Source organism: Struthio camelus, chromosome 2 (assembly GCF_040807025.1).
Source record: "Struthio camelus isolate bStrCam1 chromosome 2, bStrCam1.hap1, whole genome shotgun sequence".
In the NCBI taxonomy this organism is placed as follows: Eukaryota; Metazoa; Chordata; class Aves; order Struthioniformes; family Struthionidae; genus Struthio; species Struthio camelus.
The window spans coordinates 10,877,205-10,900,159 of record NC_090943.1 but is presented as its reverse complement, the minus strand read 5'-3'; the positions used below and the strand labels follow the sequence as shown (position 1 = coordinate 10,900,159).

General features: G+C 41.3%; 1 protein-coding gene across 2 annotated transcripts in view; it reads right to left on the bottom strand.

Moving 5' to 3' along the window:
• Positions 1 to 11,717, bottom strand: part of DNAJB6 (DnaJ heat shock protein family (Hsp40) member B6) — a 62,171-nt gene extending 50,454 nt beyond the window's left edge. For both annotated transcript variants that reach the window (XM_068934283.1, XM_068934282.1), the window contains exons 1-2: positions 11,575 to 11,717; positions 1,552 to 1,656 (exon numbers count right to left, since the gene is read on the bottom strand). In XM_068934283.1, the coding sequence (XP_068790384.1) occupies positions 1,552 to 1,616 (65 nt within the window). In that variant the 5' untranslated portion in view covers positions 1,617 to 1,656; positions 11,575 to 11,717. The remainder of the gene's footprint in view (positions 1 to 1,551; positions 1,657 to 11,574) is intronic.
• Between the last annotated feature and the right edge of the window lie 11,238 nt (positions 11,718 to 22,955).

Here is a 22,955-nt window from a genome sequence, read left to right as displayed (position 1 = left end):
TAGACCACTACCAACAAAGTTTGCGGGTATGCAAAGAACCACCTGCCCCGTCTGCTAGAAGAATGTAGCTCTTTGAGATCAATTATTCCTGTGCGATTCTGATGCTGAACATCTGTTGCTACTAAACTTTATGGTGGTATCCACAACTTTGTTTACAATATGCACTATTGAAGTATGCTGCTTTTTTAATGGATCGATTGCTCCTCTAACAGTATTTCCAAAGCTTTTTTTTTTTTTTTTTTAAATAACGAAATCAACCTGATCTACCTGCTTCCTTTCATTCAAAGGAGTTGGCAGGTCTAAGCAAAAAGGAGAGAGAAGTAAAGGAGACATTACAAGACCATCCCGTAACTTTTCTGCCACGGGCTGCTCCTTAGAGCAGCACAATCATTCAATACTACAACCAACCAACTTGTGATAAGCATCAAGAATACTCTTCTGGTACAGAGATGATAAGGCTGCAAGGATACTCTGATTCCAATTTGTGGGAGCATCTAACATCAATGGCATGTGTGCTTGACTGCAGGCTATACTTGCATATAACTCCTATCCTTAGGAGAAATATTTTAGGCAAAGCGTTCATAACTACTTAGAGGAACAGAGCACCAGAACGTGCTTTGGAGTGTTTTAGAGAGTGGTATGAGAACACAGTTCAGACATTTGAGTTTACAAAGAATCTGCAGGAGTTTGCTGAAGAACAAGGGAGAAAAAAAAATAATAATAATCAAATTGTTATGACTAGGGCAGCTTGATTAATCAAGCTCAGGCGCTTAGGAAAAAGGCAAGAGAGAAAGACAGCATTTCCAGGTCACTGGAAACTGCAACTGACTGTCAAACATTTTTGTTATACTAGAAAATTCTACTACAGGAATGTGTCCTCCCAACTGTTCGTGGAAAACTAAAAGGAATCTTTTTTTAAAGATATGTATTAAGGTAGATATTTTTAACAGAAGTAGTAAATCTAAATTAAGAACTGTATTAAATTTCTTTGAATATTCTTAATTTATATGTGGTACTGACTTTTCTTTTTCTTTTCTTTTTTTTTTAAATAGTAACAGGTATTCCGTGTATTAAAATCTAGGCACAGAAGGCCTCATCTGATGAAAGAGCTAAGTTTCCAAAACAGCAGTGTGCTACATACTTATTAACCCCTTAGGAAAAAGTATTATTCTCAGCAAAACAAGCTAACTCACTGCAAAAGGAGTGGAAGGCTAGTAACTTCCATTCAGTTACAGAAGAAGGAGCTATCACTGCCTGTACCATACCAAACTTCAAGGCACGCTTGTATGGAACTGTATTTAACAGTGACCATGACAAGTGACTGACATAATTTTCACTTTAAATGTACACAGGATTTTTCTCCCAATTTCATAAAAATGAGTGAATGCTTTTTCTTCAGACCACCAAGTATTTCTCTGTTGGTAAAAGTATCACACAAATGACTATTACTCATGCTAATATTAATAACAAAATAAGTATCCAAAGACCATGTGATTACATTTATTCATTAAAATATATAGTTTATATGAGATACACCAAAGAGACACTTACGCTTTTTTAATATCTTCTGGTGAGGCATGCTTTTGCACTCCCAGAACTTCATAGTAATCCACCATGTTTCAATGTCTTGGTTAAAAACAGCTGGTCTTTAAAGTCCTGCAATAAGAAGAACTTGTAAAGGAAGCTCGCACAGTAATGCTACTTCATAAAAATCAGGTAGGAGCCTAGTGCCTTCGGGTAGCAAACGTGACCATACAGAGCTGCTTGTTTTTATAAATTCAGATGTTCCAGACACATACGCACACAAAATTACCTTAGTCTAGGCTGACAGATCAAACAGTTACTTTGATTGTTAATTTCGTGTTTATGGTCCTTAATTCTACTGATATACAGCGTAAAAAGATCTACCTAAACAACAGGTCCCTGGCATCAGATTAGGTGAAAAAGCTAGCTCTATCAATACATTAAGAGGAACAGGCACAGTATGCCATAATTCTAAATATATACTATCTTCTGAATACAAAACAAATCGTATACCAAGTTCACTTAATGTCACCTACTACGGACATACGAGCATAAACAAAAACGGCAGTATTTCATATGTTTCTCAAAATATTACTTCTACTGTGATGCTCCCTTCAAGAAAAGCATACAGCATGTGCAGTTCTCAGAAATGTGAAGTTGTATCTAGTTTCCAGCTAGTCTTCCTTATATTCAGACCTTCACAAGAATGGATCATGATCCAAAAAGTCATATTAAAAAAAAACATATCAAAGTTACTAAATTCCATTTTCTTCCTTTACATTTATCAATGTCAAATACATAGTCAGACTATTAAACAGCCTAAAGAAAGGAGGCATCTTGTTTAAAGGAAAAACAACAACAGCAACCCAATCGTGGTATCTCTTCAGTGTTAGAGGATAAAAGTCCCAGGTTTCACAAGAGCCCTAAGAAACCTACAAGTTAAAAGAAAAAGCATTTGCCTTCTCCAGCTTAAGGAATGATAGTTTCTAATCAATACTAAAGGATGGTTATCAGGAACAGTCATACCAGCCATTATTTCAACTAAATGACCCCTAAGACTAAAGAACCTTGCTAAGAATTTCAACAACATTTAATCTCTTACTGTTAAGCCTCCTCTTCCTGTCCCTGTAACAAGCTTCCATTCCGCCAAGACTTCCAACCAGCTTTCCATCCTACTACTCTCACAGGTTAGTTTCAAGCTTTATCAGCAAGGCAACACTGATCTTGTCCATCCGCTATCAACTCCCAGAATACAAAATTGTTCAGATGTAAGAGAATACAGAAGAACTTATTATTCAAGAGTTCTTATCCATGTGTCAGAATCAAAAATTCCCTGAATCCATTTTTCCCCCCCATCCTCTTTAAATCATCCAGTACTTCTCATTTCAAAACCAGGCAAAGTCTTACTTTCCAGTTCTTTTACATAAGCCCTCACAGAATCAACTATAATATACACCAGCTAAGTATTCTGAAATTTACTTAGTATACTAGTACTACACATATCTTTCAACAAAGACATTAAAAAGAGACTTCCTTTTTAAAATGATTTGTATATTTTCAAAATATATTGCCGTTGTAGGTTAAAGCCTAATTAACTTTAATTAGGGATGTGGCTACGTAAACATTTCCTCAAGTGGCAAAGCCAGTTTAAGAGATAACTGGCCACATTACCTCCCCCCTCCAAACTGCTTACAGAAACAAGTGTTGGAGTTAGCTACATTTTTGTAAAACTTGTGTTGTTTTAGCCTGTGTTTAGCCATCTGGTTCACCATATAATCCCACAAACACCTCCGACGTTGAATTGTACCAGGTGAACAGACCTCACTTTGACTTTGCCACTTGAAGAAATCTTCATGTTAAATTATACCCTTACTGTTTATTTCAGTGTTGTGACTGACACGGAGAAGGTAAGTTGGACAATTAGAGACATTACGTGCATTAAACTGATCACTAAGTACGCCAATACTATTGTAACAATGGCAAGCTTGAATACTTAAAAGATAGGGGCTAGCAAGAAACATCACAGGATATTTGCAATCAGCTCGCCTCCCTAGATTTATTGTTTCCCAAACAATGATTTTAGAAGAGCTCTGTGAATACACAGGCCAGGAGTATGGTTACCATGGGTTAAATATGTTATCAAACCATGTAGCCAACTATGAGTAATAAACTACATGTCCCCTATACACTATTTAAAAAAAAAAACCACAAACAAAACCCACAGAATCAAAGTCTTTAGAGTTTTAGTTACAGGACTGCTCTGCTATTAGTAGTTTGACCAGAAGCTCATCAGTATCATGAAGCTTTTCATACCATTTCTGCAACCAAAAAAAAAAAGAAAAAGAAAAAAGAAAAAAAAGGAGAAAAAAAATCTAGCATGAGTCAAGTTCAAGGCTAGAGGTCAGAGCCCCTCCTAACAAGAGATATAAGCCTAAAAATAAGAGAGCTAAGAGCGGGAAGCCACAACACACGCAAACATTTACCATACTTAAGTATTTCCTCCCTATTGTTTTCTTCCTTAAAGTCAAGACTATATTAGTACTCCTCTCAATTTAGACAGGTGTCTTAAGAATAAAATTCAATCTTCTTGCTGGAGCAAGGAGGTGGAAAAAGCAACTCTCTCAAGTAAAAAAAAAAAAAAAAAAAACAGATCATAACTTTTCCATAAGCAATTAAAGAACTTTCCTCATGCAGGCCGTTGTATTGATTTTAAGAGAGATTTCTTTAGATACTTCAGCTGGTCAATTGTTTAAACAACAGGTGCTCCAGTGTTAACAGTTCAGGTTCAATACACTAACTTTTACATATGCTTTTTTCCAGGGGTTTTTTTGGGTGCAGCTTAGGATAAACACCCAAAAACATAAAACTGGTAGTATAAGGTATGATTCAGCCCCTTTAAAAGGGCTTGGACTGTTACTCAGCACAAATTCTAGTAAACAGGGAAGAGCGAGGCACACCACCACCCATACCCACAAACTGGAAAGGACCTCACCCTGCAATCTTTCTAGGGGGAAGGAATATTTGAAATATTCACTCGGCAAAATAACTACCATCAACTTACAAACTTAAAACAGAATACGAGTGACAAAAAAAAAAAAAATCAGTAACGTTAAGCACAGCAGGAACCTGCTTGGTGAAACGCACAGACGATTCCAAGAAACAAACCATAAACCTTCCTGCTAAGTGAAAAGCAAAAATACTCAACTGCCCTAATCAATGACACGAAGGAAATGTTCTCTCAACTCCAAATCTGTCAAACAATTTGTCTCCAAATACACAAGCAAAGGTCATTAACTAGTCACTCAAGACATCTTTCCCAAGCCACAAGGAATCCAGCCCACATCAGCTAATTTCCTGCTTCCAACCACAGAAAATCTTCAAAGCCTCAGAAAAAAAAAAAAAAAAAAAGAGCAAGAAAACTCCAGACAAAAGAAACTGTTTCATGGCCTTGGTGCTGGCCTGCAGAAGTCCAGTTACTCGGGCTCATAATTTCACTATGTCTATATGAAGTTAACGGCTAACTCTTAACTCCTTTATAACACCAACAAATCGAACATCCCAACCTTCACGTGAACTGAAGGTTTTACTAGCTTATAGATTTAACTCTCAGTTAGCACGGGGGAAGGAGTCAGTTCTTTTCAGGCTCACCAAACAGAAACCATGAGCATTCATACCGACACAAGGCAAGCGCTAGGAATACATGAGCGGTTTGAGACCTCCCTCTTACAGTACAGCCCAAAGCTAGGCCTGTTTCCAGCTATCTTCAAACGGGTCTCATATACTCACTGAACAGCAAAGTCCTCAACTACATAAAAGGCATAAGGAGAATAAGAGAAGCAAGACCAGTGAAGAGCTATAAAATTTTATCAGGCCATTATGACAGAGAGAAGAAGAAAAAAAAAAAAAAAAGCTGTCAGATGCACAACCTGCATCACCTTCAGTGATGATGAAATAGCACCCCTAACTAAATACAGAGAAGAGGAAAGTAAGTAAATAAGAAGTTCTTAAACCAGTCAGGAGTGAATTCAGATGACAGCAACAGGCATGCACATTTGCAGTCAGCTTAGTCAGAAAAAGTTATCTATTTCTAGCCATGAAGCAACAGGATAGCATGGAGAGGCCTGAAAGACTCCAGAATAGCTGAAAGCTTAGTGACCAGGGCAGTCACCTGAGCGGAGAGAGATCCAGTTCCAAATTCCCAATTCAAGCAACTTACAGAAGAAGCCAGTCATCCACTGGCTATGTAAGTGCTGCAGTCATTCAGTTCCTAATACCTGTCTGCCTTCTACATCCTGCTGGCAACAGAAGAAGAACAAATACCCTGCTCTGAATCTCACTTCGGTTTAAGCGAACGTCTGATCTACTCAACAGCAATAGAGCAGTTCTGAGATGTCTCTGGGAAGTGAGCAAGTGATGAACACACTTGAGAATTTTGGGGAATTACAATCTATACCTAAAGAAAAAACGTGATTTTCCACGTTCCAAGAGTTTTTATTAGAAAGCAATGGCAGCATTTTTATCACCTAGTGCCAGATCCAATGAGTTATTAAATGCCTTCAATTATGAATGAGACTACAGTAATATTAACACTGCTGTGGATCCACGACTATAACAGAGAAATGGCATGCACTACAACCACTCTGAAAAAATCTTTAGGATGTTTTTCATCTGATCGTTATATAGCAAAGGCACCTTTGCTGAGTTTCTGTTTTGGCAGGTTTTTTTTCTTTTTAAGTTCAGGAAATTGAGAGACATATACTAACATTTTCAGTCTAAAAGTAACAAATATCAGACAAAATTCAGTTACTTCACTTGCTCATATACAACAGATCTCAGATGCACTCCATGAAGTATAAAATAAAGGTCAACCATAAAGCACTAACTATCACTGTATTAGCCAAGGCTTCCAAGCCACATTCGTATCAGTGGCTTGGATAGTCCTTAGTGGCTTGAAGACGTCACTGCCTTCTACACACAGGTATTGGTAATAGAATCTGCACTCTTGTGTCATCCTACGTCAAGTAACCAAGAAAAGGAAAACATTATACTGCAACTCTTCAGTGCACATCGCTCTGTTGACAACCAAATGCATTTTACGTAGCAGAACTCAGCAACGTACAAACTTATACATCTTCCAAAACCTTGGCTAAACACCTAATAAAATAAAAGATCTTTGTCAGTTCTAACAACAGTGTCTGGGATGTGCCTTATGTAACTGGAAGGAGACTACCAGCAGTCTCTGGGCTACACTAGCAAAGATCCACTGTGCTAACTCAGCACAAACACTAACATAAAAATCCACACTGTATACCAGAAAGTCTTCATAACGAGGTTTAAGATTGCAAAGGAAGCTAAAAAGGCTGCCTTAATTCTGATGAGTGCTGCAAACAAAGCAAGAAATTTTTTCTAAGGCTTGTCATTTACATAATTAATCTGAGAAATATATTTAAACAATGCATCAAGATCAAATTCCTCTTTCCATTGATACGTACACAGACCAAAGTGTCTTAAAAACGTTAGTACTTTCACTTCCATCTACCTGAGCTTAGAAAGGCTGCCCATAAAGGTTAACTTGTGTACAGGTCCCTGAAATTAAATTCCTATTCCATAAAAGGTCTGTCAGTTTACAATATATATAAAGTTAACAAAAGGCACTTACATCATAACGTGTACACACATTACTCTAATACTACCACAGCATCCCTATGAAACGCACCTAACAAAATAAACTTTTCAAAATCTTAGTTTAATCCCATGTTTAATCTAAACACTCTATCTCTGGGTTGGAAAACAGAGTGGATTTGAATACAGCGATTGCTGTAAGACAGGATACAGCTCATAGGGGGAAAAAGATAGCTGGGCTAACCACCAACCCTGTAGTTCAGGTTCTTGGAAAAAAGCCACCTCCACAGGGCTCACTCCCTCAAGGCAAGAGTTCAAGAACTCTGTCCACTACCCTCCTCTCCAATGAGAGCAAGATGCAACAGGCAACAACCACAGACCTTTCTTGTTCGTATTAATGGTAGTTACACAGAAAGTCTGCAGAAGGCAACCAGCAAGAAAACATAAGGAAAAAAGGTAAGAAAAAAAGAATTAACCTACAGAAATTGCAAACAGAAGAAATAAAGTCTTTATCTGTGAAAGAAATTTAAAATAACTAACAAAAACTGGAAAAGGAAGTAGACAAGTGAAGAGGTTACCCTTATACTCTTGGCTGATACTCTACTACTTATCTGATCTATGATCATGCCTTAAATCAAAGGGGCATTTTTCCAAAGCACAAAAATTCAGGTGTCTAAATTTGGAATTGTGTCATATAAATTTCTGAAGCAATGACACCTTCCTAAAAGTAACCATAAAAGGCTATTTTATATACACTAAAAATATTCCCAACTCATTTTTTAAAATGCCTGATCTGTGTGTGTTTAAGCTTTAAAAAATAGTAAAAGCCTCATCTGGCAGAGACTGGGTCCAGAACATTTCAACCAAATACTCACATGCAACTAAAAGATCCTTTAGGGAAAAAAAAAAAAAGTTTACAGTTTCTACGTACTTCCCTTGATTTAGTTTTTGCAGTCGCAGTAATTTTATCTATGCCAACCAGTGAAACAACATTAATGTTTCTTTTTCATAACAAAAAGAAAGACAAACTTTATAGATATAGACTGCATTTTAGAATGGAAAAAAAATTTCTACTAATCAAAATAACTTTTCTTTGCAAACAAGTTTTTAAACAGTAAGTGTTCCGCAATATAGGCATGGATGGCTTCAGTCTCAAAAGGATAGAAATATGAACGACAGGACTTTTTAGCACAGGCTTATCTTCAGCAGAAAAGAAACAGAGACACTGTAAACCAATACAAAAATTAAATAAAATATTAAGTGGGACATACAGAAGACAACTTTTTATTATAACTAAATCTATTTTAAGACCAGCCAGCTTGTCATAACCTCAACCTTAACAGTAAAGACAGACCGCAGTATAGATTAATAACCTGATTTAAGTAAAAAAAAAAAAAAAAAAAAAATTAAGAACTAAAGAGCCCAACCTCAAATGCTACTAATTTCAATTGTGTACCTAGAGGAAACATTTCAGTTTTCAGGTGAACATTGTAGCAGATCTATTTCCAATTCAATCATTTCTTAATTTTCAACCTTAGAAAAAGTCTACTGTGCAGAAATACTGCAAAACTAACTTAAGCTACTAAAGTAAGAGATCAAGAAAGAACTGAAAAACTTGAATCCTAGTTTTCTTCTTCTATCTAGGGAAAAATGACCTGGCAAGCCATCTGTGAAACATACACAGCCCAAAAACATCATTGGGCCCTCTTGATATTCCTGTTTTCAACCTGAAGGACTGGGTCCCCATTCATATCAATGGAATTTTAGTATTCATTCAGAACAAATGAAAAACAGAAACCAAACCTAGAAATGCCAACCTAAGGAGTGAAGTTTATACGCATGAATTATTTCTTACCTAGTTGTAAAGCAAAGAAACAGAATTAAACTTTCATTAAGTCTAAATTCAAGAGAAATCTAACATCCATTCAAATCTCATGCAAAAGTAAAGAAAACAATAATTTAAACCCCAGATCAAATATAGGAGTTTTGATTTAAATTTATCTTGAAATACACAATCATCATACATAAGATCCACTAAGCTTTAACAGAGCTAGATAAGTTTTCACTAATCCTTCCATTCCTTGAATAAATCAAGTTACTTTATAGATTTAAAAAAAAAAAAATCATTTTCCGTTAGCAGAAAATGAGTTCAGGATACTGCTGATTAGGTTCTTCATAAATGCTACTGAAGAAATGCATCATTTACTACGTAAGGAGAAAAATACTGGAATACTAAACACTGCACAACTCTACGTTCAAAATCAAGGCTGGACTTCACATTTTCTAAAATCAAGGCTGGACTTCACATTTTCTAAAATCAAGGCTGGACTTCACATTTTCTAAAATCAAGGCTGGACTTCACATTTTCTAAAATCAAGGCTGGACTTCACATTTTCTAAAATCAAGGCTGGACTTCACATTTTCTAAAATCAAGGCTGGACTTCACATTTTCTAAAATCAAGGCTGGACTTCACATTTTCTAAAATCAAGGCTGGACTTCACATTTTCTAAAATCAAGGCTGGACTTCACATTTTCTAAAATCAAGGCTGGACTTCACATTTTCTAAAATCAAGGCTGGACTTCACATTTTCTAAAATCAAGGCTGGACTTCACATTTTCTAAAATCAAGGCTGGACTTCACATTTTCTAAAATCAAGGCTGGACTTCACATTTTCTAAAATCAAGGCTGGACTTCACATTTTCTAAAATCAAGGCTGGACTTCACATTTTCTAAAATCAAGGCTGGACTTCACATTTTCTAAAATCAAGGCTGGACTTCACATTTTCTAAAATCAAGGCTGGACTTCACATTTTCTAAAATCAAGGCTGGACTTCACATTTTCTAAAATCAAGGCTGGACTTCACATTTTCTATCAAAATCATCACTACATACAGTAAAAACAGACTGTTTGCTGAAACCTGAAAGTCCAATACATTGACTCAGTCAAGATGCACTACTTCTCTACAGCCTGCAGCACAAGAGCAGAATGGCTAACACAAGTGGTGTGGCATTTCAGTCAGTTGTAGGACTCCAGAAAGAAAAGCAAAAGAAACAAACTACACAAAAAAGTAAACATAGGAACAAAATTTATGAAAGCATTTACTCACTGGTCCAAACAAATCTTCTCTGACAACATAATCCAGCAAACTAAATTGTACTTTAACCACTGGGCTCTTGATTCATCAACTGAACATATAATCCTTCCTGACTGGAAAACAAGGAGCTCCCCAAAGTGTAAACAAAACTTAAGTCCAGCAAGCAGCAGTAACTGCAATCTCAGAGGACCAAGAGTTTGAACCCAGTTTCATTCCAGCTAGTCACACTATGTCAACACCTTGTTCTTATCACTCTTTGATGCTTTACATCATATTAAAAAAAAAAAAAGCACTTGACAACTGATTGACTATGCAATGTTGCAAGTTTGACCATTTGCACATTAGCATCGCTGCAAATTCAGCTTCTATAATGTTATCCTGGCCAAAATGAAATCAACCAAGCATTATCTCATTATCAGAATTCATGATAGATTTGCTCAATGTTTTCAGTCTCTTCTAACGCTCAAGTCTGTGGCGCATTTCATCAACCAGCACAAGCTCTGACTGTTAAACTGTAATACAGCATAAAGTGTTACTACAAGCAGGAATACTGGTCATAAATAACTTCACTTCCCAACCCACGGCCCTCTCCTAAGTCCTGAAAATACAAAGCCATTTATAACTTGGACACCTCTGGCCACCACTCAAATGATGTGCTGCCCTCAAACACAGCACATCATACTGAGCCTACTCTGTAAGTTAATAACAGCAAAATAGAATACAGCTTCCATCGCAAAAAAAAAAAAAAAAAGCAAAAGCACATTCAGTTTATAAACACACCAAAAAGTAAACTACGAATAAAAGAAGTTCAAGTAAAAGACGATCCAACACACTCAAAAGAGTCATGGGTGAACAGAGACTCCCCCTCACCTTTTTGCTACTGGCAACCGATGCAAACAAAAACAGAAATGCGGATTTTTTTCCCCCTAGCCCTTCTGCGCTTGCCGTAAACAGGAGAAGGAGGCCGAGCCGCCTCGGGATCCTCCGCTGCGCAGTCCCGAACTGCCGCTCCGCCACCGCGACTCCCGGGATAAGCCCAAGGAGGCCGCTGCCCGCGGGGGCGGCTCCCCCGCTCCCCGCCCCCGAGGGCCGGGGATCCCCGCCGCCCCGCTCCGCTGCCCACGCAGCCCTCGCTCCCGCCTCCCAGGAGCCGCCGCAGGGGCTCCCCAGCGCGGCGCCCCCGCGCCAGCCCGCAGCATGGCGGCCGCCCAGCCGGGCCGAGCCGAGCCGGGCCGAGCCGGGCCGGGCCCCACACCGCTGCCCAGAGCCGAGGCCGAGGCCGGCCCGCCCTGCCCGCCGCCACGGCCTTCCGCGGCCCGCCCAGCACTCACCGGCCCCGGAGCCTCAGCAGCGCGGCCGTCACCCTCCCCGCCCGCCCGGCGCAACGGCAGCGGCGGCGGCAGCGGCACCTCTCCTCGGACTCAAACGGGAAGTCTCGTCAACGCGACGCCGTCACTTCCGCCCGGCTGTTTCCGGAAGTTTCTGGAAAGGCGTGCTCTCGCCGCGGCCGGCCCGCCCGCCGGGCGCCGCGCGGGCCGACCCCGCCCCCTGCTGGCTGCCCGCCGCCCTGCAGCGCGCGCGCGCGCGCCGCCGGGGGGGGGGGGTGGGGAGGGGCTGCGTTCGAACCTCCCCCCTCCCACCAACGGCTGTAACGGCCGCCCGCGCCCGGGGGTGCCGGCCCCTCACCGGAGCCCCGGGGGCAGAAGAGCCTCTGCAACGGCCCTCCCTGCCCCAGGGCACGGAAAAGTGAAAAGGCTGATTAAAATCCCTACATGCCCATCTCTTTTTTAGCCTCAAAAATTGTAACCCTTCCCCTGAGCTTATTTTAAGGCTACATTAATTGTTTTCCAGCTGGCACCTGTACAGGTTCCTTTGTGGCTCACACTGTGCTGTCTGAAATTTAAGTATCCCTTGGGTCATGTTTTGAGTATGTGGTTTTCTGACGGCTGTGAGAAAAGCGTGAGCAGGGAGAGCATAGCATAAGCTGCCAAGTAATAATTCTATTTTAAAAAAATGGAGTTTATCCATGCTTTAAATTGCTGCAAAACTGTATTTCTTGCCCTTTATTTAAAAGAAGTTGCATAAAGGCATTGTTTTATGGATCAGTGAACTGAAATTAGAGAGTTTCCAAATGTAAAACCTATCTGCTCCCAAAATGAAGTTAATTCAAAGGCTACTCAGGAATTTGGAGATGAAAATGCTTATGTCGGAGTAAGATGTACCAACGCAAGAAGGAACAAGCAAGCTTGGAATAAGCCAGAGGAAAACCTAATAAAAATCAGAAAGGTAACTGGTAGGATAGCCCTGGCTTCGAAAGAAATTTAGCTGCAGTGAGATTTGATGCCAAACTGGGGTCATGAAAACAAGTCCTTAATTTACATCAAAGACATACCTAGCACCAGTGTAAGTTTCCCGTCAGCAATTAGCTGTGAAGTGCAGAAAGTTTTTGACCCACTTGGAAAGAAAAACAAAAAACGAAGAACAGTAGGTTAGACTGGCTCTTTCTAACAGGTGCAGTTGCAAACCTCAGAAGATTCAAGGTCTAGCAAGCTCAAGGGCAAACTGCAGATGAGTACTCTCTAGTTCAGGAGAAGATTATATAAAATCTTGCTCTAATTCTTTAAACATTTCTTGATGTAGAAATAAGTTTTTCCTCAACCTGTGGTAGACAAATGAGAACAAAGTATCATGTCTTTAATCTCTTAAAAATCTCACAGGCAGTAAATACACAAAAAGTAGCAAATGAAACAGTTATTTTCACAGAATCACAGAATCGTTTAGGTTGGAAGGGACCTCTGGAGATCATCTAGTCCAACCTCCCTGCTCAAGGAGGGGCCTCTAGAGCATATTGCCCAGGATCACATCCAGACGGGTTTTGAATATCTCCAGCGAAGGAGACGCCACTACCTCTCTGGGCAACCTCTTCCAATGCTCTGTCACCCTCACACGAAAGAAGTTTTTCCTCAGGTTCAGATGGAACTTCCTGTGGTTCAGTTTCTGCCCGTTGCCTCTTGTCCTGTTGCTGGGCACCACGGAGAAGAGGCTGGCCTCGTCCTCTCGACACTCCCCCTTCAGATACTTGTACGCGTTGATGAGATCGCCTCTCAGTCTCCTCCAGACTGAACAGGCCCAGCTCTTGCAGCCTTTCTTCATAGGAGAGGTGCTCCAGTCCCCTCATCATCTTGGTAGCCCTCCGCTGGACTCTCTCCAGGAGTGCCATGTCTCTCTTGTTCTGGGGAGCCCAGAACTGGACACAGGACTCCAGCTGAGACCTCCCCAGGGCTGAGGAGAGGGGCAGGATCACCTCCCTCCACCTGCTGGCAACACTCTGCCTAATGCACCCCAGGAGACCATTGGCCTTCTTGGCCACAAGGACACACTGCTGGCTCATGCTTCACTTGTTGTCCACCAGCACTCCCAGGTCCCTCTCTGCAGAGCTGCTTTCCAGCAGGCCAACCCCCAGCCTGTACTGCTGCATGGGGTTACTCCTGCCTAGGTGCAGGACCTTGCACTTGCCTTTGTTGAACTTCCTGAGGTTCCTCTCCGCCCAGCTCTCCAGCCTGTCCAGGTCCCTCTGAATGGCAGCACAGTCTTCTGGTGTGAATTTTGCTTTTTTAGAGAGTAGATTTTGTATTAAAGTGGTAGCCCAATGGATCCAGACCGTAAAATCTTCCATTTATTCACGCAAGCAGAACAAGACTAGCAAAGAAATGTAATTCTGGATGGAACTATAGGACTGAATCACAACACCCTCTACCTGAATGCAATCAGTATCGTTTCTGCTTAAATACAATTGTAGTAAGTATGATAGCATTGCATGAACTTGCCCACAGAATTTCTAACACCGTTGCCCTAATGCTAGACTGCCTAGCTCTCCAATAGCACTGTTCAGAAAGAGGCAAAATAATGGGGAAGGCTTTGAGACCTATTTTGCCACTGGAGAAAAGAAGGTGAAATGCCTTGCTCACAGCTGAGGGGAGGGCTAGCGCAAAACACATAAAATACGTGTTTCCAAAAAAGTTGTAGGAAGAAACAAAAGGTAACATAATTATATTTTAATATGTTTAATCGTTTGGCACTTGTCTTAGAAGTGAGATACGAGTAAATTTCCTGAGACTTTGCACAAGGGGGAACCACCAATAAAAATACTGATATTAGGGAACATTTTTTAACTTATTATCTGTGAGATCTGAGCTTATCTAACACTGAAAGAGAACAAGAAGGGGTTTTTTTTAGCTTTACATTATGCATTTCACATATAATTTTCCATTTTCTAGGTTATAGGGAAAGGAAGGAGATTGCAAGAACTTCAGCAAATGACAAAGCCAGCCAGATGGGGAAGTGTGCGTTGTACTGCAGAGCGCACTGCAGAGACTTGGGTGACTGCGCAAAGCATCCCCAGAACTTATATCATAAAACAACATGACCCCAGCTTGTCCCTGTCACACCTGAGCTGGTTTCTGCAGAGCCTCTTTATGTCATTGTCCCCCGTGCTCCAGTTCTGGGAGGTTTTATTATCTTGGCGCAAGGATTCATAAACACAGGTTTAGGTCAGCTCTGGCAGTGTACCTAGGCAGCAGCCCAACGCAGCGACATCAAACTGATTCTGCCAAGAAGCAGCTCAAAGTCTGTCAGGCTCGCACTGAGACTGAGAGCTGATGGGACCTCAGTGGACTTGGTGAAGTTAGGAGACAAAGGGACAGAGATAGCAGCTAAGGGCTTCATTAAGATATTTTAAGCTTTTAGGAGCAGGCAGGAATAACTCCAGAGACTTCAGGCTGACATTGCCTCTAACACAACATCCATTAGATTGCTCAGCTCCTACCAAACCAAGAAGTCTCTGCTTCTGACGTGTGGTCTCAAGCTCCCCCTATCGGTTAATGACCAGTCATTCCGTTTGACCCTACAATTTTTTTCATGGACAGAAGTAGATTAGACGTTCACGGTAATTTTGCAAGCGCAAGACTAACAGGACCAACTTACAAAAAGTGCAGAGAGTCAGCTTTTTATCCTTTTTGATATTTCTACTTCCTGTTGAACTTAACAGAGAAACATACCTCTGACATAAATCCAAGAGTGGGTCAAGAACATATACATACAAGGTCTTGTTTTCCTAGCTTCTGTTTTCTGATCAGAAGAATGTTGCTTGCTGGTAAGCAGGAAAGGAAATGCTGCTTTCATGCTGTTCTGCCCACTACACTTGTTGTCTTAGCCTGGTATGGCAGGTCATCCATCTCTTACCCCTTCAGATCTTCAGCTGATACCTCAACCTGCGAGATTTTCAAGGCTAATGAAATCTAACCTATTACATGTTAGGCAAAGTCTCTGCTTCTCCTAGATCACCTGAAGCTCAAAACAAGTATGGTGGCTATGACTACTTTGCTTTAAAGACGTGCAGCATGCTGGCTGGCCTGTCTGCCTCCTAACCTCACTAGGCTGCAGGAGCCCTGAGAGCGCACGGAGCTGTACTGAGCCAGCAGACATAGGGTCCCAAACACACAAAAAGGCTGAAGGCTCCACTCTACTACCTGTACAAGCAGAAAGTCTGTTTTCAAGGGCAGAGTCAAGGAAGCCCACTGAAAACAGGCATACTAGCTGAAAGCTCTTCTACTTCTTCTAAAATCAAGCCTCAGCGAAACAACCAAGTCTAATTTTGCACAAACATGCTCTTATAAACAGTGTATGTAACTATAGGTAGCTACTACTGAACCACCTTTTTACCTCCCTTTTCTTTTTTGAGGTACCTAGTTTAGGTGCCACAAGACAGGGCTGACTCTTTTCGCCAAGAAGTCAATAAATTTCTAACCTATGGTTAGAGGTTTGATCTCTATATCAGTCACACTCATCTCAGTTAGTAGTTCTCAGAACTATTTTCAAACCTTATCTTTAATCATATTTAGGTGTCTTACAAAAAGCTCTTAAAAGAGAAGTAGCCATGTCAGTGTTTCCCATACAATAGAAAACTGCAGTCTCTGTTTAAAAGTTAATGTAAATAGCCCAAAGGAAGAGGAACTGCAAAAGGTAAGGAGGCAGAACCACTTTCCTCCTCATCAAAAGAAATTTTGCGGGCAAGATTTTAGAGGCAGGTCTTGTAAGAAGAATTAACATGTTTTGTCAGACCTACTGATGTGTCAAATAAAGCTAAAGAAAGGCTTTTACGTTCAGAAAAGCTTTTGCAGTTGTACAGAGGCATTTGCAAAAGTATGAAGTAAAAGCTTTAAATGTTTGAATGGCTAGCTGCTCACAGCAAAAGCATGGAATATGGTGTTAAATCTGGTGTTCCTGGCAGAGAGAAGGGCTAGGATTAACGTTCAGATAACAAAAGCTGATAAAGTGTGGTGGGTCTGTAGAAGCTGCTATCAAAGATTCAGGCAGACCTGGGCTGGTATCCAAATACTGAGTCATAAGAACAAGCTCTATTATCAGAGGATCTTCATTTTTCAAGAATTTTGAACTCTCACCTGAAAACATGAGGCAAAGATCTGGTTTCACTTCATATAGCTTCAGCTGTCTAAAAGTGAAGCATCTAGTTTAAGCCCTCTAACTGTTAAGAGAGAAAAGGAGGAGGCACCTCCAGGGCATGATTTATTCCACCCACCTTGTAGATATATGTAAGTAAAGAAAGAACAGCACTCAGGAGCTCTCTCGCTAGGCTTGCCTCTCTCTTTCATTGAGAGGTGCCTAGACAACCCTCTTACAGATGGCTGAAGTTAAGTGAGGTGAATTCAGGCCCAACTGCTGAATTCAGTTGTAACCTAATGATGGAAATAAGGTGGCATCATTCCAGGAGGTATTAGCAATTCATACAGTTCCCAGATTCTTTTTGTAATCATTTTTATGACTTATGGAGGTCAATTATGAAAAGCCCATCAGAACACAAGAAATGTTTGAAAATGCTGCATTAGAGACATATTAATATTAGTCCATTGAATGTGGTAATGGCTGTGGCCTTCCTGGCCTGGTGCTTAATGCATCCAGTTTTTCTATTTACAGATCTACAGATTCTATTTTTGGAATTAGCAAAGAATATGAGCATATGTATCAAAGACTTCTCACATCATTTAATTATAGTACGACTGACAAAGTAATTCTGGAAAGTGCCATTTAATTAAATATAAGCCTTAACTTTTTGCTTATAGCTTATCAGAAACAATTGGATTTGAAATATGGGCAATACACCTAATGTTTAAAACTTTAAGCATTAAAAGCATTAAAAGTACAAAATAAGCAATTTTCATTAGCATTCTCCAGAGTTTTTCTGCCGAGTACCACATTAATTTTCAGTGGCAAGGGGTTTCGTAGGTAATCACAAGGTTGCAGGTTATCTGGACTCCTCTTTGAAACCAAAAACTCGAGCTGAATGGGTGCTTTTAAAAGTAATTGACATAATTCAGGATAGGTGGGCTTTTTGCCAATTCCTCATGAAACAACAGGCGTATTCTTGTGATTATTCAGGGCGTGCAGACAACAATCTAAAAACAGTTGTGGGCAGTCAGAAGATCTCACAGCTTATGGCAAGTGCTTATGCCTTTCAAGCACAGTTTCATCAGCAGTTATGTTCGTTGCCTTGATATGATTTCTTATCCGTATGCCTATGCCAAACATTAGTTAATTCTATCTGTTTTTTTCATCAATAGACAGACTGATCTGTTAGATCTGTAGCTATCTAAAACAGATATCTAAAATATCTCTGCAGAATTTTGAGCTTTGTTGCTGCTTGCCTGAAGGAACAGAGGGGGAGGAAAAAAAAATAGGCAGAACTGTAATGAAAAAAATTGATTCTTAATTAGGAGATACAAAGGCTTGAAGGAACTAGCTTCTTTAGAAGGTGTGTTTGACAACATACAGAAAAACTATGCAGCAACTGATGAGAGCTGTTTTTCTTAGACTTAACATTTGGGTAAACAGAAGTAGCAAGATGATCTGAAGTAACACCATCTGGTGAATGCCTATTTCCCTCTTCAGCAATCAAGAACTGTGTAACTATAAACAAAGAATAAAATAGAAATGTATGTAAAATTACTTTTCGGTCAAATGTTATATAGAATGAACTAACAACTGCTCTGAGACTGTAGAAAAGAATTATATTAAGTATAGGTCATATCAGCAAGTGGCTCATATAAATAAATTAATGAACACTGCTAACAGACTACATGTTTTCTACAGAGTTGTGGACAGGTAAACTTAGCCCCAGATTGGAGACGAACTATTCTGGCAATGAACTGTAACAATGATTTAACCACTACAGAAGGTAGTATCCCAACCAAAAAGGACATCCTTTGGCAGTCTGAGCTCAAAATCAAACCAGGAGGACATCTATGCATGCCTTTATGTACAAGCAGTCCCACTGCTGCCAGTGAGAATTTCCATGTTTCTACGGTTTTGTAACTGACACACTTCTCTGGATTGCATCTAGCTGTGGGCACTGACCTTACATCCGTCCTAAGACAGCAAAGTTACAGGAATTTCACCAAGAAATTGCACCTTCAAACTAGATGTTTGATACTGTTGGTGGAGGAATAAGTAAATACACATTTAAGTGATTTAACCTTTAGCATTAATCCTGTATTTTTCTGTATCAACATTTCTGTATCAACATTACAGATATACAAAACCATGAAAACCATAGGGACCTCATTTTTCCTGGATCTTTCCATTATTTGGCAGTTGGTAGTGGATTTGCAAAATTCTTGGAAAGATAAAGCAGCTCTAGAAGTTGAAAATGCTAAAATATAAAACTTAAATCCAACCTTTGCTTGATATGTGCCATTTATTAAAAACTACCTCTGTCTACAGGCATTTGACAAGGAAGAGAAGTGTAGTCTGCTCCCTCTGCAGTCCTATGCAAGTCCACAAAAGTCCGTTTGCAGCCATTTCTAGATATAATCTGCACAGGAAACAAGATCAAACTTGACACATTTTGATTAATTAAAAGAAACGTGGGAGAAAAGTCTGTGGAAAGAGTTGAAGGTGCTGTGAATTCTTTGCTTGGATCTTACCAAACAACATAGCTGAAGCCAACAGAGCCCTGTTTAGATAAAATGAATAGATCTGAGTTAGCTGAATGTCTTTACTTTTCTTAGGGAAATTCTCTGCTTTTAGTCCTTACGTTATTCTTGGAACGGATTTCCACACACCAAAATTTACAGATTTTGTGAGGTATGTTCTTGCGAATGAATTGGTGACACTGACAGTGAGATGGAGTAAGCCGATCTAAAAGTTTTGTTTTCAGGAAAGTACTGTCTCAAGATAACAAGAATGGAAAGTAAAATATCTTTTACAGCAACCTAATGCAAGTTAGGTTGAGTGTTGCCAGCAGGTTGAGGGAGGTGATCCTTCCCCTCTACTCAGCGCTGGCGAGATGCATCTGGAGTGCTGTGTCTGCTTCTGGGCTTCCCAGTACAAGAGAGACACGGAGATACTGGAGCGACTCCAGCAAAGAGCCACAAAGATAATTATGGGAGTGGAGCAACTGATACATGAGGAAAGGCTGAGAGAGCTGGGATCGTTTAGCATCGAGGAGAGAAGGTGCAGGGGAGGATCTTATCAATGTATATAAATGCCTGATGGGAAGAAGTAAAGACAGAGCCAGACTCTTTCCAGTGGTATCCAGTGACAGGGCAATGGGCACAAGCTGCAATACAAGAAAATCCTTTTAAACATAAGTAGAGTCTCCATTCTTGGAGATATTCAAAACCCAACTGGACATAGCCCTGAGTAACCTAACCTGCTCTAGCTGATCCTGCTTGAGCAGGGGGGGTAGGTCTGCATGATCTCCAGACATCCAGAGGGGTCCAAGAAAGCTGGTTAATATTCAAGCATCACCTCCTCCAGGCTCAAGATCGGTGCATCCCTCTGAGTAAGAAATCCAGCAAAGTGGGCAGGAGACCTGCATGGAGGAGCAAGGAACTCCTGGCAAAACTCCAACAGAAGAAGGACGTCTACAGAATGTGGAAAAGGGGACAGGCCACTGGGGAGGAATACAGGGACGTTGTCAGAGGGTGCAGGGATGTGACAAGGAAGGCTAAGGCCCAGTTGGAATTAAATCTGGCAAGGGATGTCAAGGACAACAAGAAGGCCTTCTTCAAATACATCAACAGCAAAAGGAAGACTAGGGAAAATGTGGGTCCGCTGCTGAATGGGGCGGGTGCCCTGGTGACCAAGGATATAGAGAAGGCAGAGTTATTGAATGCTGCCTTTGCTTCAGTCTTCACTGCTAAGGCCAGTCCTCAGGAATTCCAGACCCTGGGGACAAGAGAGGAAGTCTGGAGAAAGGAAGACTCTCCCTTGGTTGAGGAGGATCAGGTTAGAGATCTTTTGTCCAAACTTGACATCCATAAATCCATGGGCCCCGATGGAATACATCCACGAGTGCTGAGGGAGCTGGCGGATGTTATTGGTAGGCCACTCTCCATCATCTTGGCAAGGTCCTGGAGATCAGGAGAGGTGCCTGAGGACTGGAAGAAAGCCGTTGTCACCCCAGTCTTCACAAAGGGCAAGAAGGAGGAGCCAGGAAACTACAGGCCTGTCAGCCTCACCTCCATCCCGGGAAAGGTGATGGAACAGCTCCTCCTGGAGGTCATCACTAAGCATCTGGAGGACAAGAAGGTGATCAGGAGTAGTCAGCAGGGATTCACCAAAGGGAAATCATGCTTGACCAATCTGATAGCCTTCTCTGATGGAGTGACTGGCTGGGTAGAGGAGGGCAGAGCAGGGGATGTTGTCTCCCTGGACTTCAGCAAGGCTTTTGACACTGTCTCCCATCACATCCTCCTAGGTAAACTCAGGAAGTGTGGGCTAGATGAGTGGACGGTGAGGTGGATTGAGAAGTGGCTGGATGGCCGAGCTCAGAGGGTTGTGGTCAGTGGTGCGGAGTCTAGTTGGAGGCCTGTAGCTAGCGGTGTCCCCCAGGGGTCAGTCCTGGGTCCAGTCTTGTTCAACATATTCATCAATGACCTGGAGGAAGGGACAGAGTGCACCCTCAGCAAGTTTGCTGATGATACTAAACTGGTGGGAGTGGCTGACACACCAGAAGACTGTGCTGCCATTCAGAGGGACCTGGACAGGCTGGAGAGCTGGGTGGAGAGGAACCTCAGGAAGTTCAACAAAGGCAAGTGCAAGGTCCTGCACCTAGGCAGGAATAATCCCATGCAGCAGTACAGGCTGGGGGTTGGCCTGCCGGAAAGCAGCTCTGCAGAGAGGGACCTGGGAGTGCTGGTGGACAACAAGTGAAGCATGAGCCAACAATGTGCCCTTGTGGCCAAGAAGGCCAATGGTCTCCTGGGGTGCATTAGGAAGAGTGTTGCCAGCAGGTGGAGGGAGGTGATCCTGCCCCTCTACTCAGCCCTGGGGAGGCCTCAGCTGGAGTCCTGTGTCCAGTTCTGGGCTCCCCAGTACAAGAGAGACATGGCACTCCTGGAGAGAGTCCAGCGGAGGGCTACCAAGATGATGAGGGGACTGGAGCACCTCTCCTATGAAGAAAGGCTGCAAGAGCTGGGCCTGTTCAGTCTGGAGGAGACTGAGAGGCGATCTCATCAACGCGTACAAGTATCTGAAGGGGGAGTGCCGAGAGGACGAGGCCAGCCTCTTCTCCGTGGTGCCCAGCAACAGGACAAGAGGCAACGGGCAGAAACTGAACCACAGGAAGTTCCATCTGAACCTGAGGAAAAACTTCTTTCGTGTGAGGGTGACAGAGCATTGGAAGAGGTTGCCCAGAGAGGTAGTGGCGTCTCCTTCGCTGGAGATATTCAAAACCCGTCTGGATGCGATCCTGGGCAATATGCTCTAGGTGACCCTGCTCGAGCAGGGAGGTTGGACTAGATGATCTCCAGAGGTCCCTTCCAACCTAAACCGTTCTGTGATTCTGTGATCCCTTCCAACCTCAACCGTTCTTTGATTCTCTGAAATGTATTCAACTGGTGTTACCACTTTTTGCCTTGTCTCTCTATGCACATCAGACATTTTACTGGCTTTACAAGACTAAAAGGTACATACAGAAAAATCTGCAAAATCTGGGCACGTGTGTTCTATTCATGGTATCTTTTATCTAAATTATGAAATGCCTTACAAGATCAGTTTTTGATAGTTTTCTGACAGCCACATTTTTAGGGGCATAATAATTGAAGCAAATACAGGGCCATTTGAAAGTATTCCAAAATAAGCATGCACAATGCTAACTTTATAAATGTCACTGAGGAATTAGAAGTTTGCTTAGCAACAGGAAAAACAGGAAAAGCGAAGAGAAGCAGATAACTGTGTCAAAGGAGAGAGAAATTGAATTACACCTTGAGAGGGATCCACATATATACTGAAAGGGAAAATCTAGAAGCTGAAGGAGATGTTTTTGTGTTTGTTTGCTGACAAAGTAACATTCTTCACCGTGAATTATAGTTTCTCGTATTTTCATCCATGGAGGAAAGAAGTTTTGTTCTTTCCAAAGATTCTGAAGATATTTTTTAAAGAGGAGGTGAGGTTACTGATCTTAAGTAAGACACATTGAAACAAAATTATACCTTATAGATGCAGTCTGACTGACAGGGTGGGAACTTAGAGCTTGAAAAATGAAGTTAAAAATGATCATGAAGCAGTGGTAACTTCAAGACCAAGGGTTTATATTAGCTTCCCTTTTAAAACCCGTTTCAGTACTGTCAAACTTTAGCCAGAAAATGTCAAATTTACTGCAAAAATAAAAGAAAAAAGTGTTTCTGCAAAG